The sequence below is a fragment of the Ambystoma mexicanum genome, chromosome 6q (genome assembly GCF_040938575.1).
Source record: "Ambystoma mexicanum isolate Mex_15411 chromosome 6q, UKY_AmexF1_1, whole genome shotgun sequence".
In the NCBI taxonomy this organism is placed as follows: Eukaryota; Metazoa; Chordata; class Amphibia; order Caudata; family Ambystomatidae; genus Ambystoma; species Ambystoma mexicanum.
Genome location: NC_090937.1, coordinates 1,590,998,726 through 1,591,025,816, shown reverse-complemented (window position 1 = coordinate 1,591,025,816; position 27,091 = coordinate 1,590,998,726). Strand labels below are relative to the sequence as shown.

Below are 27,091 nucleotides of genomic sequence, written 5' to 3'. Positions count from 1 at the left end.
TCCCATCCCTCTGACGTTCCATGTGATTAACTTGAGTTTTGCTGCCATTGCGTGAGTGGGTTCCTCATTGTGGGGAGCACTTCCCCTTCCTCATTTGTCGAATGTGGTGCATCGTGAGATGCATGTTGCCTCGCTTGTGTGGGTTGGGTGGAGCTAGCCCCTGGATCGGGGTCCAGAACAGGCCAGTCATTGTTCATCTGAGGTAGGACAGTCGAAACGATAATAACTTGAAAAAAGTAACTGTAACTGACGCGCCCAGCTTCTGTCACCGGAGTGCAGTGCTCGGGAGCTCTCGCGCTGTCTGACCTAATCCGGGTCTCTGGCGCGAGTGGGTGCGTGCAGGCAACTGGCCTGCACTGGTCATCAGTGGGTGCGCGGTCTGTGTCCATGGGGGAGAGGCCAGGCAAGTCCCGCAGTCATTCAGCATTCTCGCTTGGTAGTTTTGCTTCAGTGGTAGTGTAGCTTCGTTCTGGGTTAGGGTGCTATGTGAGGGGCTTGGGTGCCCCGGCCGTGGTAGTAAGCGATCAACCCTGGGTGCTTTCTTTGTGATTCTCAGGTGCGGATTCTGTAGGAATCTCAGCCAGGTTGTTGTGTTCCATCCACATGGTGGCCGCCTCTGGTGATTCTAAGAATATCGCACGCCCTTTATGGATTACTTTTAGTCGTGAGGGGTATAGGAGCATATATTTCAGGTTTAGTTTCCTCAGCCTGGCCTTGATCGGAACAAAGGAATTTCTTGCTCTCTGTACTGATTGGGTGTAGTCGGGGTATATGGTGATCTTTGAATTGCCCCGCTCTATTTCTCCTCCGTCTCTTGAGAATTTCAAGATCACCTCACGATCGCGAAAGTTGAGAACCTTAGCGATGATGGGGCGGGGATAGGATCCGGGAGGAGGCCTCTTCTGAAGTGATCTGTGGGCTCTCTCTATGGCAAAACCCTGTGAGAGGTTCGATGCCCCTATTTCCTGCTGTATTAGGGCTTCTACGTAGGCTATCGGGTCGATGATCTCTGTCCCTTCCGGTATGCCCAGGATCCTGATATTATTTCGTCTGGCCCGCCCTTCTGCTTCCTCGGACCTTGCCTCCAGGAAGCTCACTTTGTGTTTTAGGTCTGCAACCTCTTTCTGTAACGACGATGTCCCGTCTGAGATGTCTTTCTGGGAAGATTCAATGATGGTTACGCGCTCTGTTAAGTTGCGGGCATCTTGCCTTATGAGTTGGATATCAGCCTTAACCTCCCCTATTTTCGTGTCGATGAATGTTCTCAGGGCTGCGATCGCCTCGAGCAGTTGGTTATGCCTGGCCTCCTCTTCTGGGCCATCGCGATTTGTTGGGTTCTTCGGGGTGGATTGGGCAGTGGGGAGAGGCTTGGGTGTCATGAAGGGGTCTAGTGTGGCGTTCTTGGCTTTGTTCCTGGCAGCGGCCATCTCTTTTTAGCTTGGTCTCAGCAAGTGATGCAGCGTGTCTGTAGTTCCCCTTGAGGGAAATATCTTGTGTAGGCACTCAGAGGCTGTCTCAGCCCAGTGTACCACTGTGTGGTTCCGCCGCTCACCTTGATATTCTGGGCCTCAGGGAGTGGTAGCGTCTCTTGGGACCATGGGGTGGTCTGTGATGTGATAGGGCCTCTGAGGGGGCTCCTGAGATGGCACCGTTTAAGTGGTGTGGTATGTGGCTGGAGCGGTAGGGGAGGCTTCCCCAGAGCGAATCGACAGAGTTCGATTGATTGATTCGTCCAGTGTGGTGTGGCCGTAGACTCACTTGATAGGTGAGGAAGGTTGGGTCGCCAGCCCCAGGGGGGGATTTTCCGTGAACACCACAGATGGGCTACAATGTAGGGTCGTGGGGCCGGGTGGTTGGGTGATGACCCGGTCCCCGTCGGCGAGGCAGGATCCGCTTCGGGGAGCAGGGGGTCGGCCCCCCTATGTCGAGGTGGCTGTACGGGAGTCCGGAATTGTGCTGCTGTGGGTTGGGGAGCCGGGCAGCAGGCCCCCGATGTTGGAGTGTCCGTTGGGTGGCGGGGTAAGCGGCCCCGGCGGGGTCCGTCGGCACACCTCCCCGGAATGGAGTGCAGCGCCCCTCCAGCGGGCACAGCAGGCCCGACGATCGGTGAGAACACTCACCAGACGGGCCGGCAGGCGCAGCTCCTCCGGCGTGGGTCGGCGCCACTCCGCGTCGTGCAGCTCCTCTGAAATGGGCCCTAGGCACCACCGGCTCCGGCGCCTCCGGGCGTCCCCGTCGCACAGAGATCTTGCGTGGCGCCGGTCCTCGGCGGTCGCCCGGGGCACCCAAGCCGTGGGGGGAGGGGGCACCACCGGTCCTTGATGGGGATTTAGCGGGCTCTGGCTGTCAGGTCGTGGGTTCGCCCTGTGCCCCCAGGGAGGCGGAAAGCAGAGTTCTTCGCCTCGTTTGTTGGTGGGTCTCTGTGTCTGTAATGTCTGTGGGCCAAGGCACCCAGCAAAGGATCTGACTGCCGTGGGTTAGCCGGAGCTCAGGGAGCCTGCGTCCTCACTCCTCGGACATCAGGCCATGCCCCCACAATTACTGTTATATTGACAATTACAACTACGATTCAATCACCCTGAGAAATGTTAGTTTGTGTTGTGTGTTACATCAATAAACATCATAATAATTTAGTAAATGTCACTGTAAGCATTCACATTAGATAAAACATATACTGCATTTGTAAAATGGTCTTACCGGAGTGCGTGCTCTCGATGGTGGTATCTGATCTGACCGGAGAGTCTCTTGATAGGTCCTCACGGTAGGGGACATAGTACATTTCTGAGCTTCCAAGGGGCCGGTACGGCATCAGCAAAGGTTGGTCTGGAACAGTGAAGAGAAATGCTATTAGCAAAAGGGCATCTCAAAACAAACTGGAGGCTGAAACAAAAGGTCTTCTGCAAAACCCCCACTTTCGCTAGATCACTCAAGAAGAAGTCTGCTGTCATGTCATGTCATCTTCTCTGGATTCAACCCCACATGTGTATGTGAGAGAATTCCAAATGCCGGGACGCATATGTACTCTCATAATTGCTTTACCATTATGACATGAGATAATGTCACAGTTTTAAAGTGAAAATGATGCGTGTGTGATTACATTCATCACCCAATGCCCGTTTCGTGCATTATGCGCTTTCTCAAGTTTCATGGAGTTTTCATAAAACCTCAATCAGGTAAATCAATAGTGACAGTGTTCCATGTGTTTTAAACATCATGACACTTTTTAGCAGCTGTCTACTTATGAATGTGATCAAACACACATAAACGTCACTTCAAAACTGTGTTATCATTGTATATCATGATTGTATAACAAGTGTGAGAGTGCACGAGTCCCAACAGCTGGAGCTCTCTTTTAGCCTTCAAAGGGATCACACTCCTTTTTTCAGTGACAGATTCCCTGCTGTCTCCCACAAACAGTGGTTCAGTTAGACTCTACAGACTGCACAGCATAGCTCACATGCCCTTCATCGTTTTTTCTTTATCATGTGCATGCTTGTGATTGCGTTTACTACCCATACATTATGTAAGTTATTCCATTGGGTGGCATCACATTGGAATAAACCCAGGTGCACTGCATTTAATCCGACTCTAGGGAATAGTTACTGAACAAACTTCTCATCCTTCAGTATTGTAGGAATTGCTGTAGCAATTGTAACTAGACACACCTGGACTGGATACAGTCCTCTAAGCATTTTGGGGAAATGCATAACTTTTTTGAAAGGTGGGCGTTTGTAAAGGGTTCCTTTTTGCTGATTTCCTCCCATAGACATCTATGGGTCACCCTTTCTTTTTGCTTTCTTTTGACTGCTGATCCTGATATTTTGAAGGTAAGTAAATCCTTATGCTTTACTTCCATTGCTTTGTCCTCATTTGTATGGGGAAAGTGATCAGTCCATAACACTCAGTACTGGGAGACTGTCTCTTTTTCTGAATAGCTTTTATTTTTAGAGCTGTACATTTCACCTTAAAGTGAAGCACGGTTAGGATACTTTGTAACCACAACGTTACAAAAGACTAAGTTATAAGGATTCAAACACATAGCATCCAGTATGGGTTGGTGGCAGCTGATATTTTATTACCAGATATTTGACTTTTTTGCATTTGACCACATATTGCCATAAAGAGTACCATATACTCAATCACTGAGCAACAAAATATATGCTACCTGTCCTTCGGCCATGTTGTCCTTGGGTCTTCTTCCTGCCCTCTTGGGTAGGAATTGGCATAAATGGAAAGCCCTTTCCTGGGCAAACCCTCAGCTTTCCTGGCAAAGTAGCGGTCGGTGTGCGTGGCCGGATGAAGCGGCTGGGATTGGTCCTAGTCCACATCCTTGTCACTGTATTTGTATTTTGTTTAGTAACTTTGTAAAGCGCACCAGGCCCAGGGGCTTCCGGGCGCATAACTTAATACAACATAGTAGTCATGTTACAGGAAAGTGCGAGACAGTAAAATTACAATTATATACATATAATACAGGTAGGAGGGCATAGTACAATACAGTATAGTTTACAGTAGTATTCACAAGGCACATAGAAGGCTAAACATCAGGGTGCGAGCATCTAAATCAGTGGAAAGGCTAGTGGTTATTGCAGGGGAGCTTAGTCAGTGTAGTGGGTGAATCTTGGGTGGATAGCCAGACTCTGGTCATGTTTTTAAATCTGTGGAAGGAGGGTTCCACTCTTAGCAGGTTGGGGAGCTCGTTCCTGGTGGTCTGTTGCTGGGCAGAATGTTTGGCCAGTGGCTGTGCATGACTGGACATTCCTTCCCTGTTTGAATAGGTGCAGATCCTTTACATTGATGGACCTGGTTGCGTTGCAGTCCATATCATGAACGGAAGGACGGCTCCTGTAGCTATTTGACAGATCATCCCTGGAGCCAAGACCCCTACGAAGAAGTACCGCCCCTGAATACCCGAGCAAGACCATTGCAGATGTCCAGCATTGCCTCCTGCCAATTCCTGGTAAAGCCCTGCTCCTCTGTCCTGATCTGAAGGCTTCAACCTCTGGACCGATATTAGAAATCAGTCTCTACCCCTGTTCGAGGAGCCTTCGGAAGTGTCCCTGGCCCAACCAGTGGACTGAACTTGGTGGCTCTTCAACGTGTGCTATCAGACACCTGCACCTCAGTTTTCAGCTTTCCAGTCTCAACGAAAGCCGTGCAGGGCCTGCTCCTTTGTTCACCAGCTGAAGATCGCCTATCACCGCCTATCAGCGGGGAGTCCCATTGCCCCCTGTCTTCTTTGCTTCATAGAGAGTCTCCTGCTTCCACAGAAGTCGTCTTACTTTCGTGACAAGGGTGATCAGCTAGTTAGGCTCCGGAAACGTAATACCACGATCACGACCAAACAGAACTAAATTATGTGCCCGAAAACAACCACTACACCCGCAACCCATGGGCCTCCCTGGACCGGACCAATCACAGACGCATGTGGCCCAACGGAATCCGTAACTTCTGAAGTGGTCTCTGGGAGATTGTTTTGTGACCGCCAAGCCAAATCTTTGTCCAGCGTAACCAATGAAGAGCTGGTCATCCTGACGACCATTTGCTGTCCGTGTAATGTATTAACTTAATTCTCTTCTAGGGTCAAGACGATGTAGTCTCTTCCTCCTCTTTTGATGGGTGAGGAGGTGGATAATAAGTTGGCAACACTATACGTTGTGCAGGGTGAAACTCTGACACAACCTTCGGAAGAAAGCAGGATCGAACTCTCAGAACAACCTTGTCCTTGAAAAACGATGCAAATGGTGGTTCAGAAGATAGGGCTTGTAGCTCACTTACCCGCGCACAAAAGTGAAAGCTACTAAAAAGGCTGTTTTCATAGTGACCATTCTTAAGCTCCCATAAGACATTTTAGCACTAGATTCAAGTCCCATGTTGGAAAAATGGAGGGAGCAGGCAGAACAAATTTGTTAGGCCCTTAAGAAATATTACCACAATCTGCACCTTAAAGTACGATCCCTCATTCAGAGATCTCTTAAAGAAAGACAGTATCGCTAAGTAGCCCTTCATCGTGGTGACTTGCAACCCAGAATGGGTCAAGTGGAGCAAGAACGATAGAACAAGGGGAAGTTTACATGTAAAAGGAGCCAGTTTCTTTTCCCTGCACCAGCTGAGAAACCTATTCCAATGGCAGCGGTACAGGGACTTAGTTGCTGGTCTTCTTGCAGAAGGCAACTCCTCCAACACATTTTCCGGTGGTCCCAATCCTTAAATCTTACCCTTTCAGACATCAGGCGTGAAGATTGAGAGTCCTGATCTCTGGATGAAGAATGCCTCTTGCGAGAATAGGTCCTTTCTTTAGGGAAGACGAATTGGAGGGCAGATGGACCGAGTACCACGTTCTCCTTGCCCGATCCAGAGAAATGAGGATCTGGGTTTTCCCAAACTCCCTCAACCTCCTGATGACATGGGGAATGACGGGGACTGTCATCTCCGGCCATGGTTGCCAAAAGGGTTCTCCTTTCATCACATTCTCTCGGCTGGCCCACCACAGGAGATCCCGGGCGACCTTTGTCGGGACCTGGAGAAGGTTTGTCATTCTGCCAGAGAATTGGGACCACTGGGATCTGAGAGCCCACTGAAGGGATCTCATTCTCAGATAGGCTTCTCGCACCAGAAAAATGCAGGATGCCATGGGGCGGGGTAACCTTAGGAAGTCGCGGCTGGGAGATGTTTGGACCATCTGCAAGAGATGTTGAGCCCTCAACTCGGGTGGCGAAGCTTTTCCCAAGGCTGAATCCAGGACTGATCCAATAAATTGAAGCTTCTGTGAGGGTGTCAAGTGGGACTGCTTGAAGTTCTGGGAGTTAGCCAGCTCTTGGAGGAAGTGGCAGGTGCAACTGAGATGACTCCAACATGTTCTGGAGAACACCCTGATCAACCAGACATCTAGGTAGGGGTAGATATGATTCCCCTCTCTCCGTAGGCTTGCTGCCTACATTGCCATAAGCTTGGTGAAGACCCTCTGGCTGAGGTGAGCTCAAATGGCAGAACCTGAAATTGAGAATGAGAGCCATCAACTTGTCGTTCCTGAGGAACTTGTTCAAGTATCTCAAGTCCAAGATGGGTTGCAATCCGCGGTCATTCTTGGAAATTAGGAAGTAGAGAGAATACCAACCCTGGTTTCTCTCTGCCACAGGTACCAGTTCTATTGCACCTTTCTCCAACAGAATGAGCATCACCTATTGAAGGGGCGGATCTGGAACACATCTGGTAGATCTGGCTTTCAGGGGGCAATAAGTAGGTTTCTTTAGGAATGGATGGCAGTAACCGTCTGCTACCGTTTGTAGCACCCACATGTCCGAAGACATACTTTGTCAACTTCAGAGATAATGCAACAGTCTGCCTCCTACCACAGACTTGTGGATGAAGTCATTTTGCTGCTTCACCTGCAGCAAGGGAAACTTTGTGGATGTTGTGCAGGGAGTTCTACTTCCTCTTCCTCTGCCTCCACAAGGATTTCTCCTTTGACCCCTTTGTGAGAACTGTCCTCTTCCTCTAGAGATGTAAGAATACAAACAAAAAGGATGACCTCTCCATCCTTGACCTGAGGGTTGAGGTTGTCTGATTGACGCCCCTAACGATTTAGCAATTTCTTTGGAAGCCTGCTGCTTCTCCAAGCAGTTATCAGCTTTTTTACCAAATAGAAAGGTTCCATCAAAAGGCATGTCCAGTAAACGTGCCTGGACATCTGCAGAAAAACCTGACTGAGTCATGACATGCGCCTGAGCACAGTGCTGGCAGCCATGGACCTACTTACGGAATCCACAGTATCCATGCTGGACTGCAAAGATTGCCTCATAGCATCTTTTCCATCTTGCACTAGGCTTAAAATGTGTTCCCTTTCCTCTCCCTCCAGTATATGTTCTGCTACAAGAGCAGCTACACCCCAAAGGCTGTGTATGTATTTTGCTAAAGCACTTGTAGCATTGGCCAATTTCAATGCCATGCTTCCTGCATTAAACACACTGTTTCCTAAAGAGTCAACTTTCCTATCCTCTTTATATGCAGGAGTAGAAGGGTAAGCTGCAGACTTAGATGAAACTGTTACCGCTTGAACAACCAGGCTTTCTGGTGTAGGATGCCTGTTCAGAAAAGGGGGATCCATCGAAGCGGTTCCGTACTTTTTGTTAATAGTTTGTTTACATGGGGAATGGAATCTGGTTTCAGCCAATTTTCCATAACCCGCACCCTTAAGGCAGCATAAAAGGCAGCACAGCCTCCTTAACTGGACCACTATCTAGAATATCAGTAAGGTCATCCTTTTCTATAGTAGCTGCGGGTTTAGACCACCCCAGATATTCAGCAACTTTAGAAATCACGGATCTGTATGAAGGATCAGCATATCCAGCCACCTCTGGGTTCCCAAAATCAGTTTCAGGAGATGTTACCCAACTGCTGGTCTCTTTGTCTCCAACATATTTTGCATCTTGGATTCGGGAAAAATTAGTTCTTCTGGAACATTGGGTGTTCCAAACTCATAGCCAAAAGGTGTCAAGGCCTCGAAACCCACCTCACCTTCTATCCCCATGCCTACACAGAAGGCTTCCCATGCCCGCATCTACTTGCATTTTCTGGCCTGGAAGGTCTCTTTGCGGTTGCCACGGACGTGTTATGCATCCCGGCGGTTTAGGAGGAATAGTGGTCACGTGTCTTTACGGTTACCATGGTCACGCTATGCGTCCACCATTGTGCCTTGTCTAATGGCCCAGCTGACTTGCTGCGCGATCATGTGACACCTGGATTTCGTTTGTGCTACAATCGTGCTGGTTCTGCGGCAGTAGTACACCCCCCTGAGGGGCCAATAAATGCAACGCCGCCTTTCACGCCGGCGCTTCCGATTGTTTGTTTTGGACTTTCTAAGCTATCTTGTGACCTTGTTCTTGGATCTCCAGTGTATCAACCTTGCCTCGTTTATCGGACCCTGTATTTGCCTGCCGTTCGGACATTTTCTGACCCTGTGTTGCCGACCTTGCCTGGTATCTGGATTTCTTTTGTCTTGCTAATTGTCTGCACTGCTTACTGACCATCAGCCTGTTATCTGGATTGTCCTTACACCAAGTATTCTCTTATTGCTGCCATTCCTGTTCCCTTCCCCTTTTCCCCTCCCCTCATACGCCCTTCCACCCTGCGTGCTCTTGAACAATGGGCTATGGACGCTACCCTGCTCAGTGCACCAACCCGAATCTAGCGCGCCGGCCGGGTTAGCCCCCCTACTAACATACCCTCCCTTCGTTTTTAGACTGTTCCTTCCCATTTGGCTCCCTCCATGAGAATACACCTCGAGTTGGTTCACCACTTTCTTCAGGTTAGTGTTCCTCCGTTGCCTCCTCTAGCCTTGTTGCCCAGTTCTGAGCATCTTATTAATCAGAATATTGTTGTTTGTGTTCTCCAGCTTCCTGTGGGGTTGAGTGCAAGTGGGGGCAAACGCCCTTTCAAGCAATAGATCCATCTGTCCTATCGCTTCTACAGGCAGTGGGTACATTGCTGGGAAGGTCCCTCGAGTTGAGGGAGCCCAGGTGTTCTGGGAAGAACCTGCAAGGACAGCCCAATCTCCCGGTTATCCATTTTGAGGTCTTCAGATGCGCCTGTACTGGTTGCGGGTTAACTGTTAATCTGACAGAATCTGAAGCCTCTACAAAATGGAGACCCCAGTTCCACTAGCCACGCTGACAAGTTTAGTCAGTGAACTCAGGGCTGATATGCCAGAGGCATATGATGCCATGCGTCATTGTATGGATGGTCTCCAGGACCTGGTGAGTTCCCCAGGTATGGCGACTTCACCCGGGGGAGCCTCTGCCTCCGGTTCGAGCTATCCCTTGCCAAGACAAGACCCGGTCCCAGTGCACATGTCCGCCCAATTCCCTCTGGCACCCCCAGAAAGGTTTACCGAGATTCATAGACTTACAGGACATTAAATCAATCAATGTAAGCTTCACTTCCTTTGCCGCCCATCCTCTTTCCCGAACTCTACCACTAAAGCAGTGTTCGTCTTATCGTACCTTGGCGGCACAGCCGCTGCCTGTGCCAATCCTCTCCTTGAGTCTAACAGCTTCATGCTGTACGACTGCAATGCTCTCATCACTGCCATGAGCCGGGTGTTTGACACCCGCTACAAGACACAGGCCTCAGACTTTGAGTTCCTTAATCTATGCCCGGGTACCCTGCCCCTGCTTTCATACCTGGTTTAATCAATTGGTAGCAGAAACCGATTGGCCAGAAGAAAAGAAGGCTGCAGTATTCTCCAAAGGGCTCTCGGAGAAACTCAACGATACCTTGTCCACGATTCCCATCATGCCAACGGGTTTCGCGGAATTGGTGGACATAGTTCTTCAGATTGATCCCCGACACTCAGAAAGGAAGGGCGAGAAGAGACCATCGTTAAACCCCCCCTTACGGCTGTAAATCTTGGTTCCGTCGCACAAGAATGCAGAGACCATGCAGATTGGGGCTCTTCGTGGTCCTCTCACTCCAGCTGAGCGAGAGAACCGACGAAAGAACAACTTATGTTTCTACTGCGGGTCTCCTGAACACGTTCTAAAGGAATATCTGAAGAAAACCCCATGCAGGGTGGGAAACATGCGAGCCGGACAATAGAGGGGGTCCCTTTGTCGGGTTCACATCTCCCAGACTCCTGTGCTCTCGCCCTCTCCTCCCCGATTGTCCTACCGATTGTGCTATCGTTGCCTTCTGGGGCAGCCATCCCTACCGGAGGGATTCTTGACTCTGGCGCTACGAACTGTTACATGGATGCCCAGTATGCCATGGATAATAAGATACCTCTAGTGTCTAAACCTGTGCCCGAGGTAGTCAAGGCGGTCGTCGGTTCTGCTCTTATTTCTGGTATGGCCACCCACTAGACTGTCACTGCAGATGGCAACCACGGAAGGACACACAGTAAACATGGAGTTCGATATCATTGCAGCGCCTCAGTACAAGGTCATCCTTGGTCTTTCCTGGTTGAGGCTTCACAACCCCTCCATCGACTGGAAGGCACATCAGGTACAGTTCCCCTCAGAGCACTGCAAAGATCTTTGCTTCCAATCACATGAAATCAGGAGGGAAATACCCTGCCTAGCCCTTCTTGATCTATTCCCTTTCGGCTGGTATGCTGTCTTCTGTCTCCCCGCCTGGCATACCCCCAGAATACCACAATTACCTAGATGTCTTTGACAAAGGGAATGCTGATCAGCTTCCTTCCCATAGGCCATATGATTGCCTATTGACCTCGTTACCGGGGCCAAAGTTCCGAATGTCCGGGTATACTCACTAACCCAGCAGGAGGATGCTATCCTGAAAGAGTATATCGATAACGTTTTGAAACTGGGCTTTATACGTCCAATCCGGTCATCTGCGGCATCCCCACTCTGTTTCGTCCCAAAGAAGGAAGGGTATTTGAGGCGTTGCATTGAATATATAGGGCTCTCAATAACATGACAATAAAAAATCAATACCTTCTGCCCTTGATCTCCATCCTCCTTGACCAGCTAGCTTCATCAGTCATCTCTACTAAGCTGGAACTACGCTAAGCGTACAACTTAGTACATGTCAGACAGGGGAAAGAGTGGAAGACGGCCTTCAAGACTTGGTATGGTCTTTTTGAGTACTTTGTAATGCCGTTCGTGTTATGCAATGCCCAGCGACGTTCCAGAATTTTATGAATTATGTATTCAAGGACCTTTTAGACCAGTACGCCTTTGCTCAACCCTGGACTTGTCTCCCTGCTATTTCCACTTGCTTATACGATACAAATTCCAAACAGCACCATCTTGGACCCTAACTGCATACTTAAATACTTCCTTGACTCTTACAGCCTTGGAATATTTAGACTCTCCCTTTCTCACCATCCTCCTCTTCTTTATTCTGACAAACTGACCAGGAGCAACTTTCATCCTAATTATCTCCTTGTGATTCGCACAGTTACCATAATCAACCTCACCCTCCTAAAGTTGACACACACCGGATTGAACTCAGTGTTAGGTTCTCTGCCTCTCATCAACTCAAATGGTGATTTACCAGTATCACCTCTGACTGAAACCCTGCTACTCCACAATTCCTCCTGAAGAGCTCTCTCGACAGGCATGTCGTTACTTAAAGTTGTTCTACAGTCTCTACAATCACTCTGTTACATCTCTCCACCAAACCATTGGTTTGTGGATGTTAATTGGGCGAAAATCTCCATTCAATACCTACTTGCCTGGCAAACTCACTTATCTCTCTGCTCCTGAACTGCACACCGTTATCACTAATTATCACTTTAGGGTATCCTTCCCTTCTGAACACTTGCTGCATGAATTTGATGACTTGATGAGCGTCATTCCTAATAACCAATTTGCTCTCCATCCATCTCGAGCAATAATCCACCAGGACAATAAAAAACTTCCTCTCATTCGCTATATTGTCATACGGACCCACAATATCAACACCAACCTGCTCCCAAGGCTGTTCATGCTTATGAATCTTTATGGGTGCTGATTTTAACACTTTGCAACTTTTATCACAATTCTGGCAGGGCCAACAACACCTCAAAAATCTTTCCACTATGAGGTCAACTCCAGGCCACCAATACTTAGAACAAACATTTCTCTTTATGCTTGAGGAGCCTGAATGTCCTTCTCTACCAAACTCTCACGCAAACTCTGAGGCGGTATCAGCTTATCTCCACTTAGCAACAACCCATCCTCTAAGGAACACTCACCTCTAACCCCCCAAAATTGGAGACGTGATCCACCAATCTCTTATCAGGCCACCCATTCCTAGTATAATCAATGAGCTTAACCAGCACCTCATCCTTTTTGATCTCCACCACCATAGATACCCCTTCCACATCTTCACTTTGATCCATATCTACTATGTTCACCGGCAACCTAGACAAAAAATCTGCTACTTAATTTTTCTTACCAGGAACATACCTCACCTCCAAATTATAATCTTGTAGCTTTAAACTCAACCTAGCTATCCTGGGGGACACTGCACATTCCACGCACTGTCAACACCTCCACCAATGGTTTGTGATCAGTACATAGCACAACTTTGCTTCCCCAAAGATACTTTCTAAAATAATTCACTGCCCAGACACAGGCCAACATTTCTCTCTCAATCACTGAGTATCTGCTCTCAATTTCTGTTATTGCCCTGGACGCATGACGTATTACTTTCTCACATCCACTTTGACATTTGCGAAAGTACGGCCTCTAATCCAATACCACTGGCATCCACAGTCCAATACCACTGGCATCCACAGTCACCTTAGTGCAAATGCAAATACTCTTTCTAATTTTTCCACAGACTTCTCACACTCATTATCCCATTCGAATTTAACATCTTTCTTAAGTAATCTCCTCATGGGCTCAGTCATGCCGGCAAAATTCGGCACAAACTTGTTGTAATACTCGCAACGACCTAAAAACAATCTGAGATCTTCTTTGCACTTAGGGTCAGGTAACTCTTTGATGGCCCTCATAGCCCCCTATTCCAGCCTATACCCTTTCCCACGGAAAATATGACCCAAATATTAAATCTTTTTTTTTTTTTGCATTTGCTTTGCTCTACTTTCAAACCTTTTTCACTCAATCTAGCCAAAACATCTCTCATGTAATCTCTCATGTTCGCATGCCCCCTTTCCAAATACAATGATGTCATCTTGATAGACCAACGTTATTTTGAGCCCTTTAAGTACTTGGGCCATGACCCTCTGAAACACGGCGGCCGCAGAGGCTGAGCCAAATGGCATACTTTTGTACTGGTACAGACCAAATGGTGTGATGAACGCAGTGAACTCTCTTCAGTCTTCCGTCAGGCTAATTTGATAATACGCACTGGATAAATCTAAAGTAGTAAACGTATCTGCCCCTTCGATACAATTAAGAATTTCTGAAATAATTGGTATTAGATACACCTCTAGAACTATGTTTTTGTTCACATCTCTAGCGCCCTCCAACTCAACTCTATTCAATTCCTGCGCAACTTCATCCATTAAAGCAAATGTTAATGACCTGGCTTTGGTGTGAGACAGGCCTTGCTCCTTGTTTCACCACTATTAACAACATTTTTCAACAACCCCAAGTGCTCCTGAAAGACGTCACTGGAGTCTTCCTTTATATCCTTCTTAACCTCAACCTTGTTGCTACTCCTAACCAATAACACCGGTTAATTTTCACATGGGTCTAGTCTTGATCTCTCCAACCAAGCACATTCACTCCGTTCTTAGCCACATAAATCTTCACTTCAGCTTGGCGATATTTAAACTGGACCATGCTTTTAAACCATCCAGTATTGTGAATTTTCAACCCTTCAAACCCTCCAGGATTTATTATGTCTGGTGAGAACACTTTCGCTTTCAGTCCCTCATAAACACGCTTTCCCCAGGTCTTTTGCGTTATCATGGTATATGGCGAACAGCTGTCCACCATAACTGAGAGTTTCCAGTTTTCCACTATTATATTCCCATCTTGGACATTTCAGTTCATATCCAGTTGGTTCACAAACTACCACCACTCTTTCCTCATCCGAATCTTCATCTTCTTGTATCATTGACACTCGTTTCTTTGTACCTGCACACCACCGCAAAGTGTCCTCTTGTTCCACAGTTAGCACATTTCTAGTTTAAAGCAAGACAGTTCCTCAAATTAGCGTAGTGTCCAAATCTGGCACATTTAAAACACTTGTCTTTGTCTCTGCTTTGTGGAGAAAATATCTTAGTCTCAAAACTGAACCAAGGCTTCTTTATGTTAACTCTGACATCTTTGTGATCTTGTTCTCTAGGACTCTAATTCCTTCTGCTTGGCTCATCCATTTTCTCTTTGTCTCCTTTTCCTCAGACCACATTTATGGAGGATTGCTCTCCTGCCTCCTGCACTGGCTTGATGGGGCTTTGCATAACACCCTGAGCTTGTCTGGTTTCTAATTTCTTGTTTTTCAATCCAATTCCTAAGTGGAGTATTTTACAAGCAAGTAAAAATGTTTTAACTGGAAAACAAAGGTTTTTCTAATAATTATTCCTTTGCACATAGTCATACATATTGAAAGATAAATGTTTACTTCTTCCAATCAGGCAGTAATTGTTTCTTTCTGTGGTACCATGCACACTACTCATCTAAACATCCATGGAGCTGTGAGGGTGAAAGGAGGAGCACAAGGGTCCTGTGTGTCTAGTTCTTATTTTTATTTTTGGGGAGTACCTGCCTATTTTTAGAGTGTACAAATGACTGATACACCGCTTATCTGTAGGACTGGGAACAAGCAAAGAGCAACAGTGGATGACAGCTGATGGGGGAATTAGATTGGCAGAAATATATTAATGGGAGATGAAGAGGAAAGAAATGGAAAGAACAAAGAGGTAGTGAGAACAGACAAAGGGGAGGGAGAGCTTAGAGAAGGGAGAGAGAATGAAGGAAAGTGAGGACAAGAACGAGAAACATAAGAATGCTATAAAAAGATAAAAGGAAGAGAGAAATAAGAGAAAGAGTTGAAGGACAGAGGAAAAGAGAAACAAGGGTGTGAAAGCAGAGACCAAGAGAGACTAAGAAAAAAACAGCTAGACAGAGAGACTGTAAATTACAGGGAGACAGAAATGGAGAGCAGTATATAGAAATACCGAGAAACATAAAAAGAAATTTAGAGTGAGAAAGTGTTGTCAGAGACTGCCTGTGGGAAGTAGCAGACACAGGGCAATGCATCTAGTGCATCAGTTAACTTTTAAGCCCAAACATGTGCAAGTAAAACCATCGTTTTGGATGTCAAATTGCTACTATGCTTAATTTTGGGATAATTATACTCCCATGACAAACAAATGGTAGCAAACTGTAAAACAATCAAACAGAATTATCATGGCTTCTGTTTTTCAAATCTGAGAATAAAACAAAAGGCAAGGTAGCACATGGATTTTAATAAATCTAAATCTGGCCTCATGAAGTGGTTGGTGGTAGTTTGGGAGATGGAAAACAAAAATACCATCAGAAGTCTTACATACTTGTAATGCTGCACATCTGTATGTTGTATTTGTGGACACTGTGCAATCTATCACAGTCTTTGGGCCTCGTTACGAGTGTGCCGGTCTGGTAAAATGCCGGAGAAAATGCTGGTAATAATGCATTAATAACATGTTCTAAGGGCTATACCGGCCGGTAACAGCTCGAGTCCAAGTTACAGCCCGAGCGAAGTAAAGGCTGTAACGCTGGGTGCCAGTGCCATTACCAGCCGGGGTAGCCCTTGGAATGCGTTGTTAATGCTATTGAACCCCGTGGGATACCCTCTAGGTGCCAATAGCAATTTGTAAAAACTTTTTTTAAAGACCGCCCATGCTGCCTTGTTAGCAGCAGCAGCCGGGGTGAGTCAGGGTTGCTATGGAAATGGACGAGGGGCTCAGAGTGCATTTCTATGGCTTCTAGCAGAAGCGGAGATCGCTGAGGGTGTCCAGGGTGAAGGAGCCCGTTGGAGGTAAGGGGAGAGGGATGGGGAGTGATCAGGGGCCAGATTTTGGTGGTGGCAGGCAATGGAGGAAACCAGAGTAGCACTGGGTGGAGGACGGGTGCGCGATACCCTCGGGTTGCTCCGAACCCAGGCTTATACTGGCTGATTCAGCCCCTGTTTGGAGAAACCCGATTCACACCCGCACCCGCTTCGGGTGCTAATACCCCATACAGTATTTTTACCAGACTGGCACACTGAGTTTGCTGGTAGGGGGTGAACTACCAGCAGGCTAGATATGCCAGGAGTTCAGGTTTCTACCAGCAAAGAATTGCCTCAATCACTGGTACGGTACTTTGATGCCAGTGATTGTGGCAAACCTATTTTATGGAGTCCCCGAAACTGACCGCCGATGCCGGCACCTGTAATATCCCGGTAACACTGGGATATCGGGTGGCCTGTAACAATAAGAAGGGTTTGCTGGTAACCCGCCGGTATTACGGGCTGTTTGCCGGGAAACCTCTTAATGACCCATTTTGACGTCCTAGTACACATTTTCTGGATGTTTTATGAATTTACTGGACTAAAACCATGAACAAAGGGGTTTAAATGAAGCACTGATTGCAACCATCCTCTAAGAATGCAACATATTATCTGGAACATGTACTACACTAACAAGAAGGAGTACTACAGTCCCAGGAACACTGTATTTTCCCCACACAAACGCATCCTCTACTAACAGAAGAGTCAAAAACACCAGGCCATAGAGTGTGCTCACTGTCAGTCCCCTCAGAATTTGATCCTTGTGAGGGAGATTATGATCCGAGTAACAGTACTCTGCAGTCATTTCACATGGGCGTTCCTCAATGTGCCATTTCAAAGCAAATTGGGTTGGCTACCAGACTGGACGCCTTCAATGATGTCCATTAGTGAAGTTCAAGCTGTGCTAGGTAGAACTCTGGGGCCTAGACCAGACTTACCAATGAATGTGGGAGAAAAGACTTCAGCCCAGTAACCTGCCATTACCCGTGCCCTCCTGGTTTCCTTCTACTCCTGCTTCATAATGAGTGAATTTCCAGAATTCATTTGGCTCAGTGTTCCATGACATCACTGTGATCCATTATATCATAATGCTTCGCAGGAGACCTCACACAGTGGAACATTCAAGGCATTGCTTCTCTGCATGTAGCAGCAACCAGGATGAGAGGGTGCGGATTGAAATTAAGATTTGTGGAGCAGACGCTAAAAGCAACTCCTGGGTATCCAGCATCAAGCAGTGAGCAGAAGCTAGTACATAGTGCCCCACACATGTAACTTCCACATAAGATGCAAACTTATCACTTTGGCCATTATTTACGAGCCTTTATGCATTAAATGCTGTATAGATGTGTCTTAATGGTCATTTATTGATCATCCAAAAACGCACAGAGCTAAACGCATATAGGTGTGCTTGTTCGTCATTGGTTGGCCTGGGCAGCCAAAAGTAGCTCCTGGTAGCTGTCGGTGCCAAGATAACCAGCCTCTTCTAGACTACAAGCAGGAGCTACATAGTTCCCAGCGCCCCTCAATTTCAAACTCTAGATGGGTATTATCTGATACAGTGTCCCAATTGCCTGTGTCGCCATCTGCTCGGGAATTCTTTCTTGCTAGCCAGTTCCCTGTTTCCTTTATTCTAGCGGGCTGTTCACTTGCACAGGAGAAGGTGAATTGGTTTTCCCTGTTAAGCATAAAGGGGACCAAACTATGTTGTTTGAAGGGACAAATATATGGTGGCCTGTTGTGGAAAAAACAAAACCCTCATATTCAAGACTATGCCTCCACAAGGATTTTTATTGAATAATAAAAAAACATCTGGATTACCCAAGCAAATCAATCAATTTGCAGTCCAATTACTACAATCAAAGCAGATAATCTGATACAGGGGTACACACAGGCCTCCAGATAAGGTGCGTACAAGGCCTTTTTACGCATGAAAATCTTGTAAATACGACAGCTTTATTATTTTCCTGTGTACATTTACACATAGGTTTAGAGCAGAGGGCAGTGCAAAAGGTCAGGTTACTTGACAGAAACCAGAAGGCTTCTTTTGCTTTGTATCTACATGGATGTAATTGCAAGACACCTCTGAAACAGAATGTATTTCTCTAAAGCCTTTTAAAAAAGAAACTGCACACTGTGATAAAAGGAATGGTTTCTTTTCATTCTGATTCTGCAGTATGGGTGCTCATGGAGCAAACAGAAGCACTGTGCATATTTATTTTCCTAGATTTTTAGGATTGTAGAATTAATAAGATGGAAAACTAAGTTGCAATTGAGAATAAATATTTTCTAACAAATGATGCTTTTTTTCCAGTGAAAGCAAACTAGTATTACACAATTGTATTTTTCAGAGTTCCGGTGATGTGTACGTAATCATGTAAAGGCACATCATTTGTACACTTATAATTTACAATACACTCTAATTATAAAAAACAGTGTGTACAATTATGACTATGCACAGTCTAGTTTACATCCATTCCACCTTGCAGTAAATGGTCAGTGACAGCAGAGTCTTTGCTCAAGGGTGAGTGATTGTCACTACACCAATCAAAGGTGTTCCAGCCTCTCAAATCTTCAAAACTACAATTAAAACATCCAAAACCTGACTTTCCAGGAAGTGCAAACACTGTTCAAAAACAAAGAAACGAAAGTTAGATTGGTAATTGAAATAGAAACTCAGCAAAACCTGTCCCTGTTATAATCCAGATAGGTATTTAACTTTATGTAGCGCTTCATGAATGGCTCGTCCAACATCGAGGTACTGTGATTATTATACCTCAGTCGTTACTCAGTTTACCTTCCCCTGAAGGATGTTTGCCAATAAGATAGCTCAGCCGGTTGAGCACTCAGTGCTGCAATCTGTGCATCATCTGTAGGTTGCAGGTTAGAATCCCAGCCAGGCCAACACAGCCTTTCATCCTTCCGAGGTCGATAAAGGAGTACCAACTTTGGTTTGGTGATAATTGTGATAAATAGGTTCTATGTACAGCGCTTTGTCAAAAGCGCTACATAAATAAGAATTCGACCATTAGATCAGATATTGAATTTAGCATGGAGTCCTTGGCCATTAGGTAGTAATAGCTCCAGGAAATTAGGACGTTAATTAAACATCAAAAGACAATTCTGCTATCAAACCTCAAAACACACAATACAATTCATGTTTGCTTTAGTATGTAATTGGCTAGGTTTTTGAGATTTCAACATTTACATATATACAGGAGAGATCAAATGGCCTCCTGTATAGCAAAAGTTGAATGTGCCTGTACAATTTCTCCGTTCCTCTTTTGCTGAGTATTCAGTGTTTACGTTTTTTTAAAAAAATGTATACAGTGTTCAAAATGTGTAGCCATGTCTTGATTTTGACGCGAGACCAAACCACCTAATTCTGTAGAGTCGAAATATCTGACAAGTGACAAAGCAGAAAAGTGGCCACCCTTGAGCCTGTCCATGCTTTTCCACCCGCACCCCTTTGCATTCTGGGACTTGTAGGTCTTTTGCTCTCAGAATACGTGTCCAGAACTGGTTCAAGGTGTCACATGACATGGGTCGAATTGTTAGGCAACGATATGATAAGCTGTTTTGTTTGATAATGCTATTCTAATCGTACCTTTATTTCATAGGAATAGGGGACTGGCACTGGTACCCTGTGGTCATTCTGTTCACTATGGTTTTTGACACAGCGTACGCTTTTTCCTTTGTGCACTAAAAACACTGCTGTGTGCTAGTACTTTGAGGCTTAGCCTGGTTCCTTTACACAGGGTGACTTTGGGAATCACTGTTCAAGGGAAATACGGTTCTGCCCCTATTCAATTCTGCTAGTGTGCTGCTGGCGTGCCCTCAGATTTAGCTCCCAAACTCCTGTGCAGCTTTTCTTCTGTGGCATACACATTCTCCCCCTCCTCCCATGCATGCCTCTTTTCCTATTTCGCCACCCATCTCTCAGACGTTAACTCCCATCTCTTCCCGCCCACCCTCAACACACACCTATGCATTTGTGAATGCACTTCAGGGTGAAGGTTCATATGGTCAGAAAAAAACATTTTTCTGATTAATAAAGGAACTAATACACATCAAGAATTATAGATGGTTTAAGTTTCACTAATATGGTCATGCCTCCACTAAAAGTTATAGCGTTGAGGAGTCTTGACTGCTATAAGAGTCTGTGGCATGCCCACTGATATGACAACTATTGCAATGTTTGCACGTTCCCTCTTTAGTTACTTCTCTTCCCAAAGTTTGCTTTCTGGTGTTATCTGTCAGTCGCTGGCAGACCAGGCCGTCCACCTGATTTTATGTAATTTGAGGTGCCTATGGAATTTCTCCCTTCTGCCTTTTCTGAGAATCCTCTTTTTAGTTCATCGTATATTCACAGAGTTCATTTCAGGACGCCAGCAGCCTGATGGCCCCTCGCTCCCACACACTTGCCTGCACGCCAAAAGGCGGTTCGCACCCGGGATGAGTGCTGGCATGGGGGACTGTAACGGGCGCAAACGGCCAAGGTGCCAAACAGCATGTACACTTCAAAAGGTATCCCACGCCCAGGGGCCATCGCTCACATGGCCTCCTCAGACCCCGTGTCTCCAGGCAGGCCTCCCCTGAGGCAGGCCGCCCCCCTGCAATCCACATATGTGCGTCTCCATTCAGCAGTCTTCCTGTGCCTTATCTGCACGCCTCAGGCCCATCCATCCCACCCCCTCTATCAAAGGTGGTTCTCACTCGGGGATGAGCGCTGGCATGGGGGCTGTGACGGGCGTAAACGGCCAAGGTGCCAAACAGCATGTACACTTCAAAAGGTATCCCAGGCCCAGGGGCCATCGCTCACATGGCCTCCTCAGACCCCGTGTCTCCAGGCAGGCCTCTCCCGAGGCAGGCCGCCTCCCTGCAATAAACATAATACCACGACATACACACGTCATTCATTCACAAACGCACCCCTGTTTCTAATACTTTATAAACCACTTGATATTTCTCATGAGAACATCTTTGTGCTTTGCAAGTCAACTCCTGAACCTTCTACCTGAGAAGCACTGAGATCTATGCTAATCTGCTCGTCGCCGTGCTATCTGTGACCGCTTCGAGCAAACACGTCAGAGTGCTACCTGTGGCCATCTATCTGTTCTCCTGCAACATACTGCTCGGCCTGCTGAATCCAACTGTTTGTTGGTCAAGGTAAGGCCATGTATCCTAGTCATATTTCGGTCATTTTTACATTTCAATCTATTTGCTATTACAGTACCCAATAGAGCTATGGTCATTGGTCTCATTGCTATTGACTTGAGTTTCAATTGTTATGCTATCAATAGATCTATTTATTTTCATCTGTGTCAATTGTCATCGAATTGCATCCTTCGGGGGTCCAGTCTATAATGTAAGCATGGTTCCTTTTCGTGCCAGACAGAACATCCAAGGGACGAGTCACATGTTCAGAGTTTAGTCACATAATTTAAAAAATGTCTGTAACTTATGCAAATACTAAGCCACGCATGATGAACTGGTATAGTTCCGGCGACCAAAACAAACCTTGCATTGAGCATGGTATGGTTCATTTACTTTTTTATGACATTTTTATTCATCAAGGTTTTACAATAATCTTGATATTTACTTTTCAGAATGTTCAACAATGCCTGCCTGTTCGATTAGCGGTTGCCCTTCGAAGACCCATGCTAAGTCTGAAGGCACTACAATGCATGTGTTCCCGAAAACTGTTGATCAAATAAGAGAATGGGACAGACATTGCGGATATAGGGGTGATCGATAACGCATCTGCAGCCGGCACTTTCCCTCGAACATGTACACCACATCTTGGGTAACAAAGAAGAATAAACGGCGATCGACACGAAAATTGCTTGCAAACGCTATTCCCACTCTATTCGTCCACAATCTGCCACTGGTGAGTCAAGTGTCCGTTTTTAGCTTTAGGCCTTGCGGTAGTGTGTAGGTAGCCGAATGGATTCATTGATATTTTAGGTGTTGTTTCCAATTTGTAATACTTTCGACATTGATATGAGTATAGCTTTTTGAATAATGACATTTATCAATATATTATTTTTATATTTCATAACCCACAAACAAAATCTATATATGGTTACAGGGAACTGTGCTATATTGCGCATTACTCAAGAATTCTGTCTCCTTACATGGCAATTTTAAATATTGGCATTTCATTATCAAACAATAATTTACCTTTACAACTTCTTGACTATCCCTTGAATCTGAAGCAAGAACATTCTACTTCCGTCACGTGCTCGCAGTTATCAACCACTTCTAGCGCGTACCAGGTAATCATACTTGGCTATTCCGCTACAGACTTGTTTTATGCATGTCAAGTAATAGTTTGTATGTATCGTGTGATTATTTTACCAATTTCTTGGTTAGTGCTTTCCAATTGATATACACCTTAGTTGTCATCCCCTGGTGTTTGTTTTCAGTTATAATTAGTGTTATCCATACTAATGCAAGTACTGTCTTTCAGGGAGATGCTGAAGCGTCCACCACATTGACAACAGCCCTATATGTTCTTCAGCAGCCCGAGGTATGGATACTGACAGCTCAACTGACCGTGATCATCAGGACTGGAACACTTGTCGTTTGATTGTTCTACACCATGTTTCATTTGTGGTTAGCCGTTGATATGTACCTGTGCGGTCGACCCCAAGCATGTGTTGTGTTTTCAATATTGTAATCCTTACTAATGCAAATACTATGTTTCAGGCAGTTGTTGAATCTTCAACCCACGCACTTGATGCGAAGCCTGACATTCAAGTAATTCCGGTGGAAGCGGGACCATGCGGATACGAATCGGCGCAACAGCTTTCAGAAGTGCGCACCACATTGACAACAGCCCTAGATATTCTTCAGCAGCATGAGGTATGGATACTGACATCTCCATCGAGCGTGATCATATAACACGATTCCATTTGCTATACTTTCTTCCCTATTAACGCAAGTACTGTGTTTCAGGGAGATGATGGAGCTTCCACTACAATCACAAGATCCCATTTAGATGATGCAGATGTAAAGAAATGGGAGAAATAAGTCAATTAAATCTGATCATTTTTAAATATTCCTTGATTCTTTTAGACAATGCAACATTTGTGGTTATCTCTTTATATGTACCTGTGCCGTCGAACCCAAGTGTGTGCTATGTTTACGATATTGAAAACCATACTAACGCAAGTACTGTGTTTCAGGGAGTTGCTGATGCCTCCTCTTCAATACAATCATTCTTGGCAGTCCATGCAGAGCCAGAGGTATGGATACTGACAGCTCCATCAAACTAGGTCATCAGAGCTCGAATACTTGTCGTTTGATTGTTCCACATAATGTTTAAATCGTGTTTGGCTATTGAGATGTACATGTGTGTTCGCCCTCACGTGCGTTTTATGCTAACAATATTTTGATACACAGTAATGAAAATACTATGTTTCAGGGAGTCGATAGAGCCTCATTCCGTGCTGTCTATGCGGATACAGAAAATATAGTCGTTGCAGCGCAAGAGGAAGGGGAGACATGCGGATACGTATCGGAGCAACAGCGTGCAGATGTTGAAGGTCGAGTCAAAAAAGTTGCAAAGAAAAGAAACAAAAATAAGGTTAGTTACAAACAGTTCAAAACTTTAGAATTTTTTTTGTGCTGGGGACTATTTTATGTTTTTTTAAAGTCAATTGTACTATACTTTATCTTGTGTTTAAGCTGAACATCCCTTTTCCAATCTGTCCTCTAGTTACCCGTTACCGTGGGTCTACGAACTATACATACACAGACAGTGAGGCGAATGAGAGATGTTGCTTGCCAGACCATTTACACTATGGAGGCTATGGAGGAACTATTAATTCAGACGCGGCGTGTTGAGACTCGGGATGCTCATGTCCAATGTACAGAAAATGAAATTAATGTGTCCGGAGAATCCAGCAAAGTTGTATTGGACCATTGCTATAGTACGACCGCACCACCGCAACAAAACGATACTGGATGTATTGAAGATAGCTCTGGAGTAGTCGCAGATCAATTTACACAATCTACACCCGCCAAAAATTGCCACCAAAAAAGCTGTCGACATTGTTGTGTTCTCCCATCAATGTTGGAGTAGCAAATGTTGAAATGACAGAGAATGAACCAGCAGCAGCATTCACTGACGCATCAGAACTTGATAGCAGCGATATTTCTTTCAAATGTGGTGATATGTCCTCAACGTCACAGGCCAAAACAACTTTGACGCAGGATGACAGTCTAATGAAAGAGGGCAAATACATAGTATTTGACAGTTGTTTGATGGATATTATAAGTATGCTGAAATGTGGGCATTCCGTCAGAGGGAAAGTATGTGGGAAGCCATTGATTCATGTGACTCGTCAAAAACAAGGCAGTAACGTCACAATACATGCCGCCTGTAGATTACATCATATGTTCTCATGGTCTGCACAACCGATGCTGGGGAAACTGCCAGCAGGCAATCTACTGTGTGCAGCTGCATCACTTTTTAGTGGCTCCAGTTTTAGAAAGTTAGAGTCTTTCTTTCAGTTTGTGGGACTCCATTTCATTTAAAACACGCAGTACTACAAATACCAACATGATTATCTGTTTCTGGCCATTAGTGATGCTTGGAAAATTGAACAATTGTCTCTAGCATGTACATTCGAAGGCAAACGATTCAGGCTAGCCGGCGATGGACAGTGCGACAGCCTTGGATTTTCTCCCAAGTACTGCACCTACCACTTTCAGGACATGGATAGTAAGAAAATTGTGAGTTCGGTGGTCGTGCAGGTAACACAATGTACATCCTCACTGGCCATGGAGAAACTAGGATTTATAAAATCAGTGGAATATCTGCAATCGAGTGGAATGCACATCAACCTCATAGCCACGGACAGACACGTTTCAATTGCCAAGACAATGAGAGAGCAGTTCCCACATATTAAACATCAATTTGACGTATGGCATCTTGCTAAATCAATCAATAAGAAAATCTCGGCTGCAAGGAAAAAAAAAGGTTTGGAAAGTATTTCAGAGTGGTCCCAGTCTATCAGCAACCATCTTTGGTGGAGCTCCAAAACTTGTGAAGGGTCAGTGGAAATACTACTTGAAAAATGGCGGTCACTGATGCACCACTGTACCAACGTGCACCGCTGGTCAGAAAACCTACATTTCCACCAATGTGAACATGGCCCTTTATCCCCAGTGGAGGCGTGGAAGTAGAAGTGGTTGAATCCATCTTCACCGACACACAAAGCCATTGAGAAGATTGTTTTCGATAAAACTCTATCAAGAGATTTGAGGGGACTGACAGAATTCTGTCACATTGGAAGTTTTGAGGTGTTCCACAATATGTGACTAAAGTACAGGCCAAAGCGCTTGCATTTCAGCATACAGGGCATGAGACATAGGATTCTACTTGCCGTCTTGGCCCATAACGAGAATCTCGGCCGTGAACAATCTAGGACTAAGGGTAATTAATGTAAGGATGCCTCGCTACACTAAGGCCTTTTCAAAAAGAAGTAAGCAATGGGTGATCAAACCAGTCTATGAGGAAATGGAGTTCGACTTTGTCAAAAGCCTTATTGTTGCTGTATTAGAGAAGCACAGTTATGGAATTTTGAACGTTTCTGTGCAGAGCACTGATCCATTGCCACCCAACATTGCCACTGTGCCATGTCCACCCAAAGGAGAGCTGGTTGTGAAGTACAAATCCCGGTTTAAATAATTGTAATACGATTGTCTTTTTGTAAATACATTTTATTGTACAGTGTGCATACAAAGTACGCTAACCCTAACCCCCTACCTTCACCATCCTGGGTGCCGAACTACCTGGGTGTCATTTTTGAATTCTCTCTCTATTCACCTCATATTGCTGACCTTGTCTATATGTGTATGTATATATTTTTGTTGATGTAACTAATTTTCGCAATCTCTTCTAAATGCTGGGCACTGTTAACCAAACAATAAATCTCACTTTCAACTCAACTCCTCGGGTACTTTATACTTTCCCTGACCTTCCCCAAAAAATTAAAAGTCTCAATAGTTATGGTTCTTTGGGGCTTCAAACCTCGCAGACAATGAGGACAAAATTGGGGGCCTTAGAACGCGCCAAGCGAGCCGTTGCAAATGGGAGAGAAGCCAGTTCGCATTTGCACATTGAGGCGCAGCACATAGATGGATTGAAACTTAAGTTCTCACAGATGGCTTTACTACGGGATGTTGCAAAGAAAGAATGTATGCTCATTTCTAGTGAAGGTCAGCGGCTTTGATTTTCAGCTCGCACCCTGAAGAGGCCCACAACTCGCACTGGCAGTATAAGGTTCTATTGTTTTTTGACCTTGAGAGACAGGGACCATGCCGAAAGAACTTCATTTGAAGGGGGATTTGGGGTGCAATAACGTAAGAGACGTGTAACGCTCACCTGGTTCCTACGGAGGCGCTGACTCATGCTGGACTGCGACCCTGGGTTCGGGATGCGCTCAGGGTGGGACCTCCGAATACAAACTGCCTGGTTTGTGAGGTATTTTTCTATAGATGGGAAAAAAGGGGTAAATACCCAAGTGATAGGATGAGGTTCCCCCCCAGTCTTGCTTCTCCCACTTCTAGGCTTTCAACAAGTCTCAGCGAGCTCTTACCTTTGGCTTGGTGAAGGTGAGCTCTCCATCCTGCT

At 45.6% G+C, this 27,091-nt stretch overlaps 1 protein-coding gene across 2 annotated transcripts in view; it reads right to left on the bottom strand.

Moving 5' to 3' along the window:
• ALMS1 (ALMS1 centrosome and basal body associated protein) overlaps positions 1–27,091 on the bottom strand; it is a 417,466-nt gene that overhangs the window by 227,172 nt on the left and 163,203 nt on the right. For both annotated transcript variants that reach the window (XM_069632315.1, XM_069632316.1), the window contains one exon: positions 2,698–2,823. In XM_069632315.1, the coding sequence (XP_069488416.1) occupies positions 2,698–2,823 (126 nt within the window). The remainder of the gene's footprint in view (positions 1–2,697; positions 2,824–27,091) is intronic.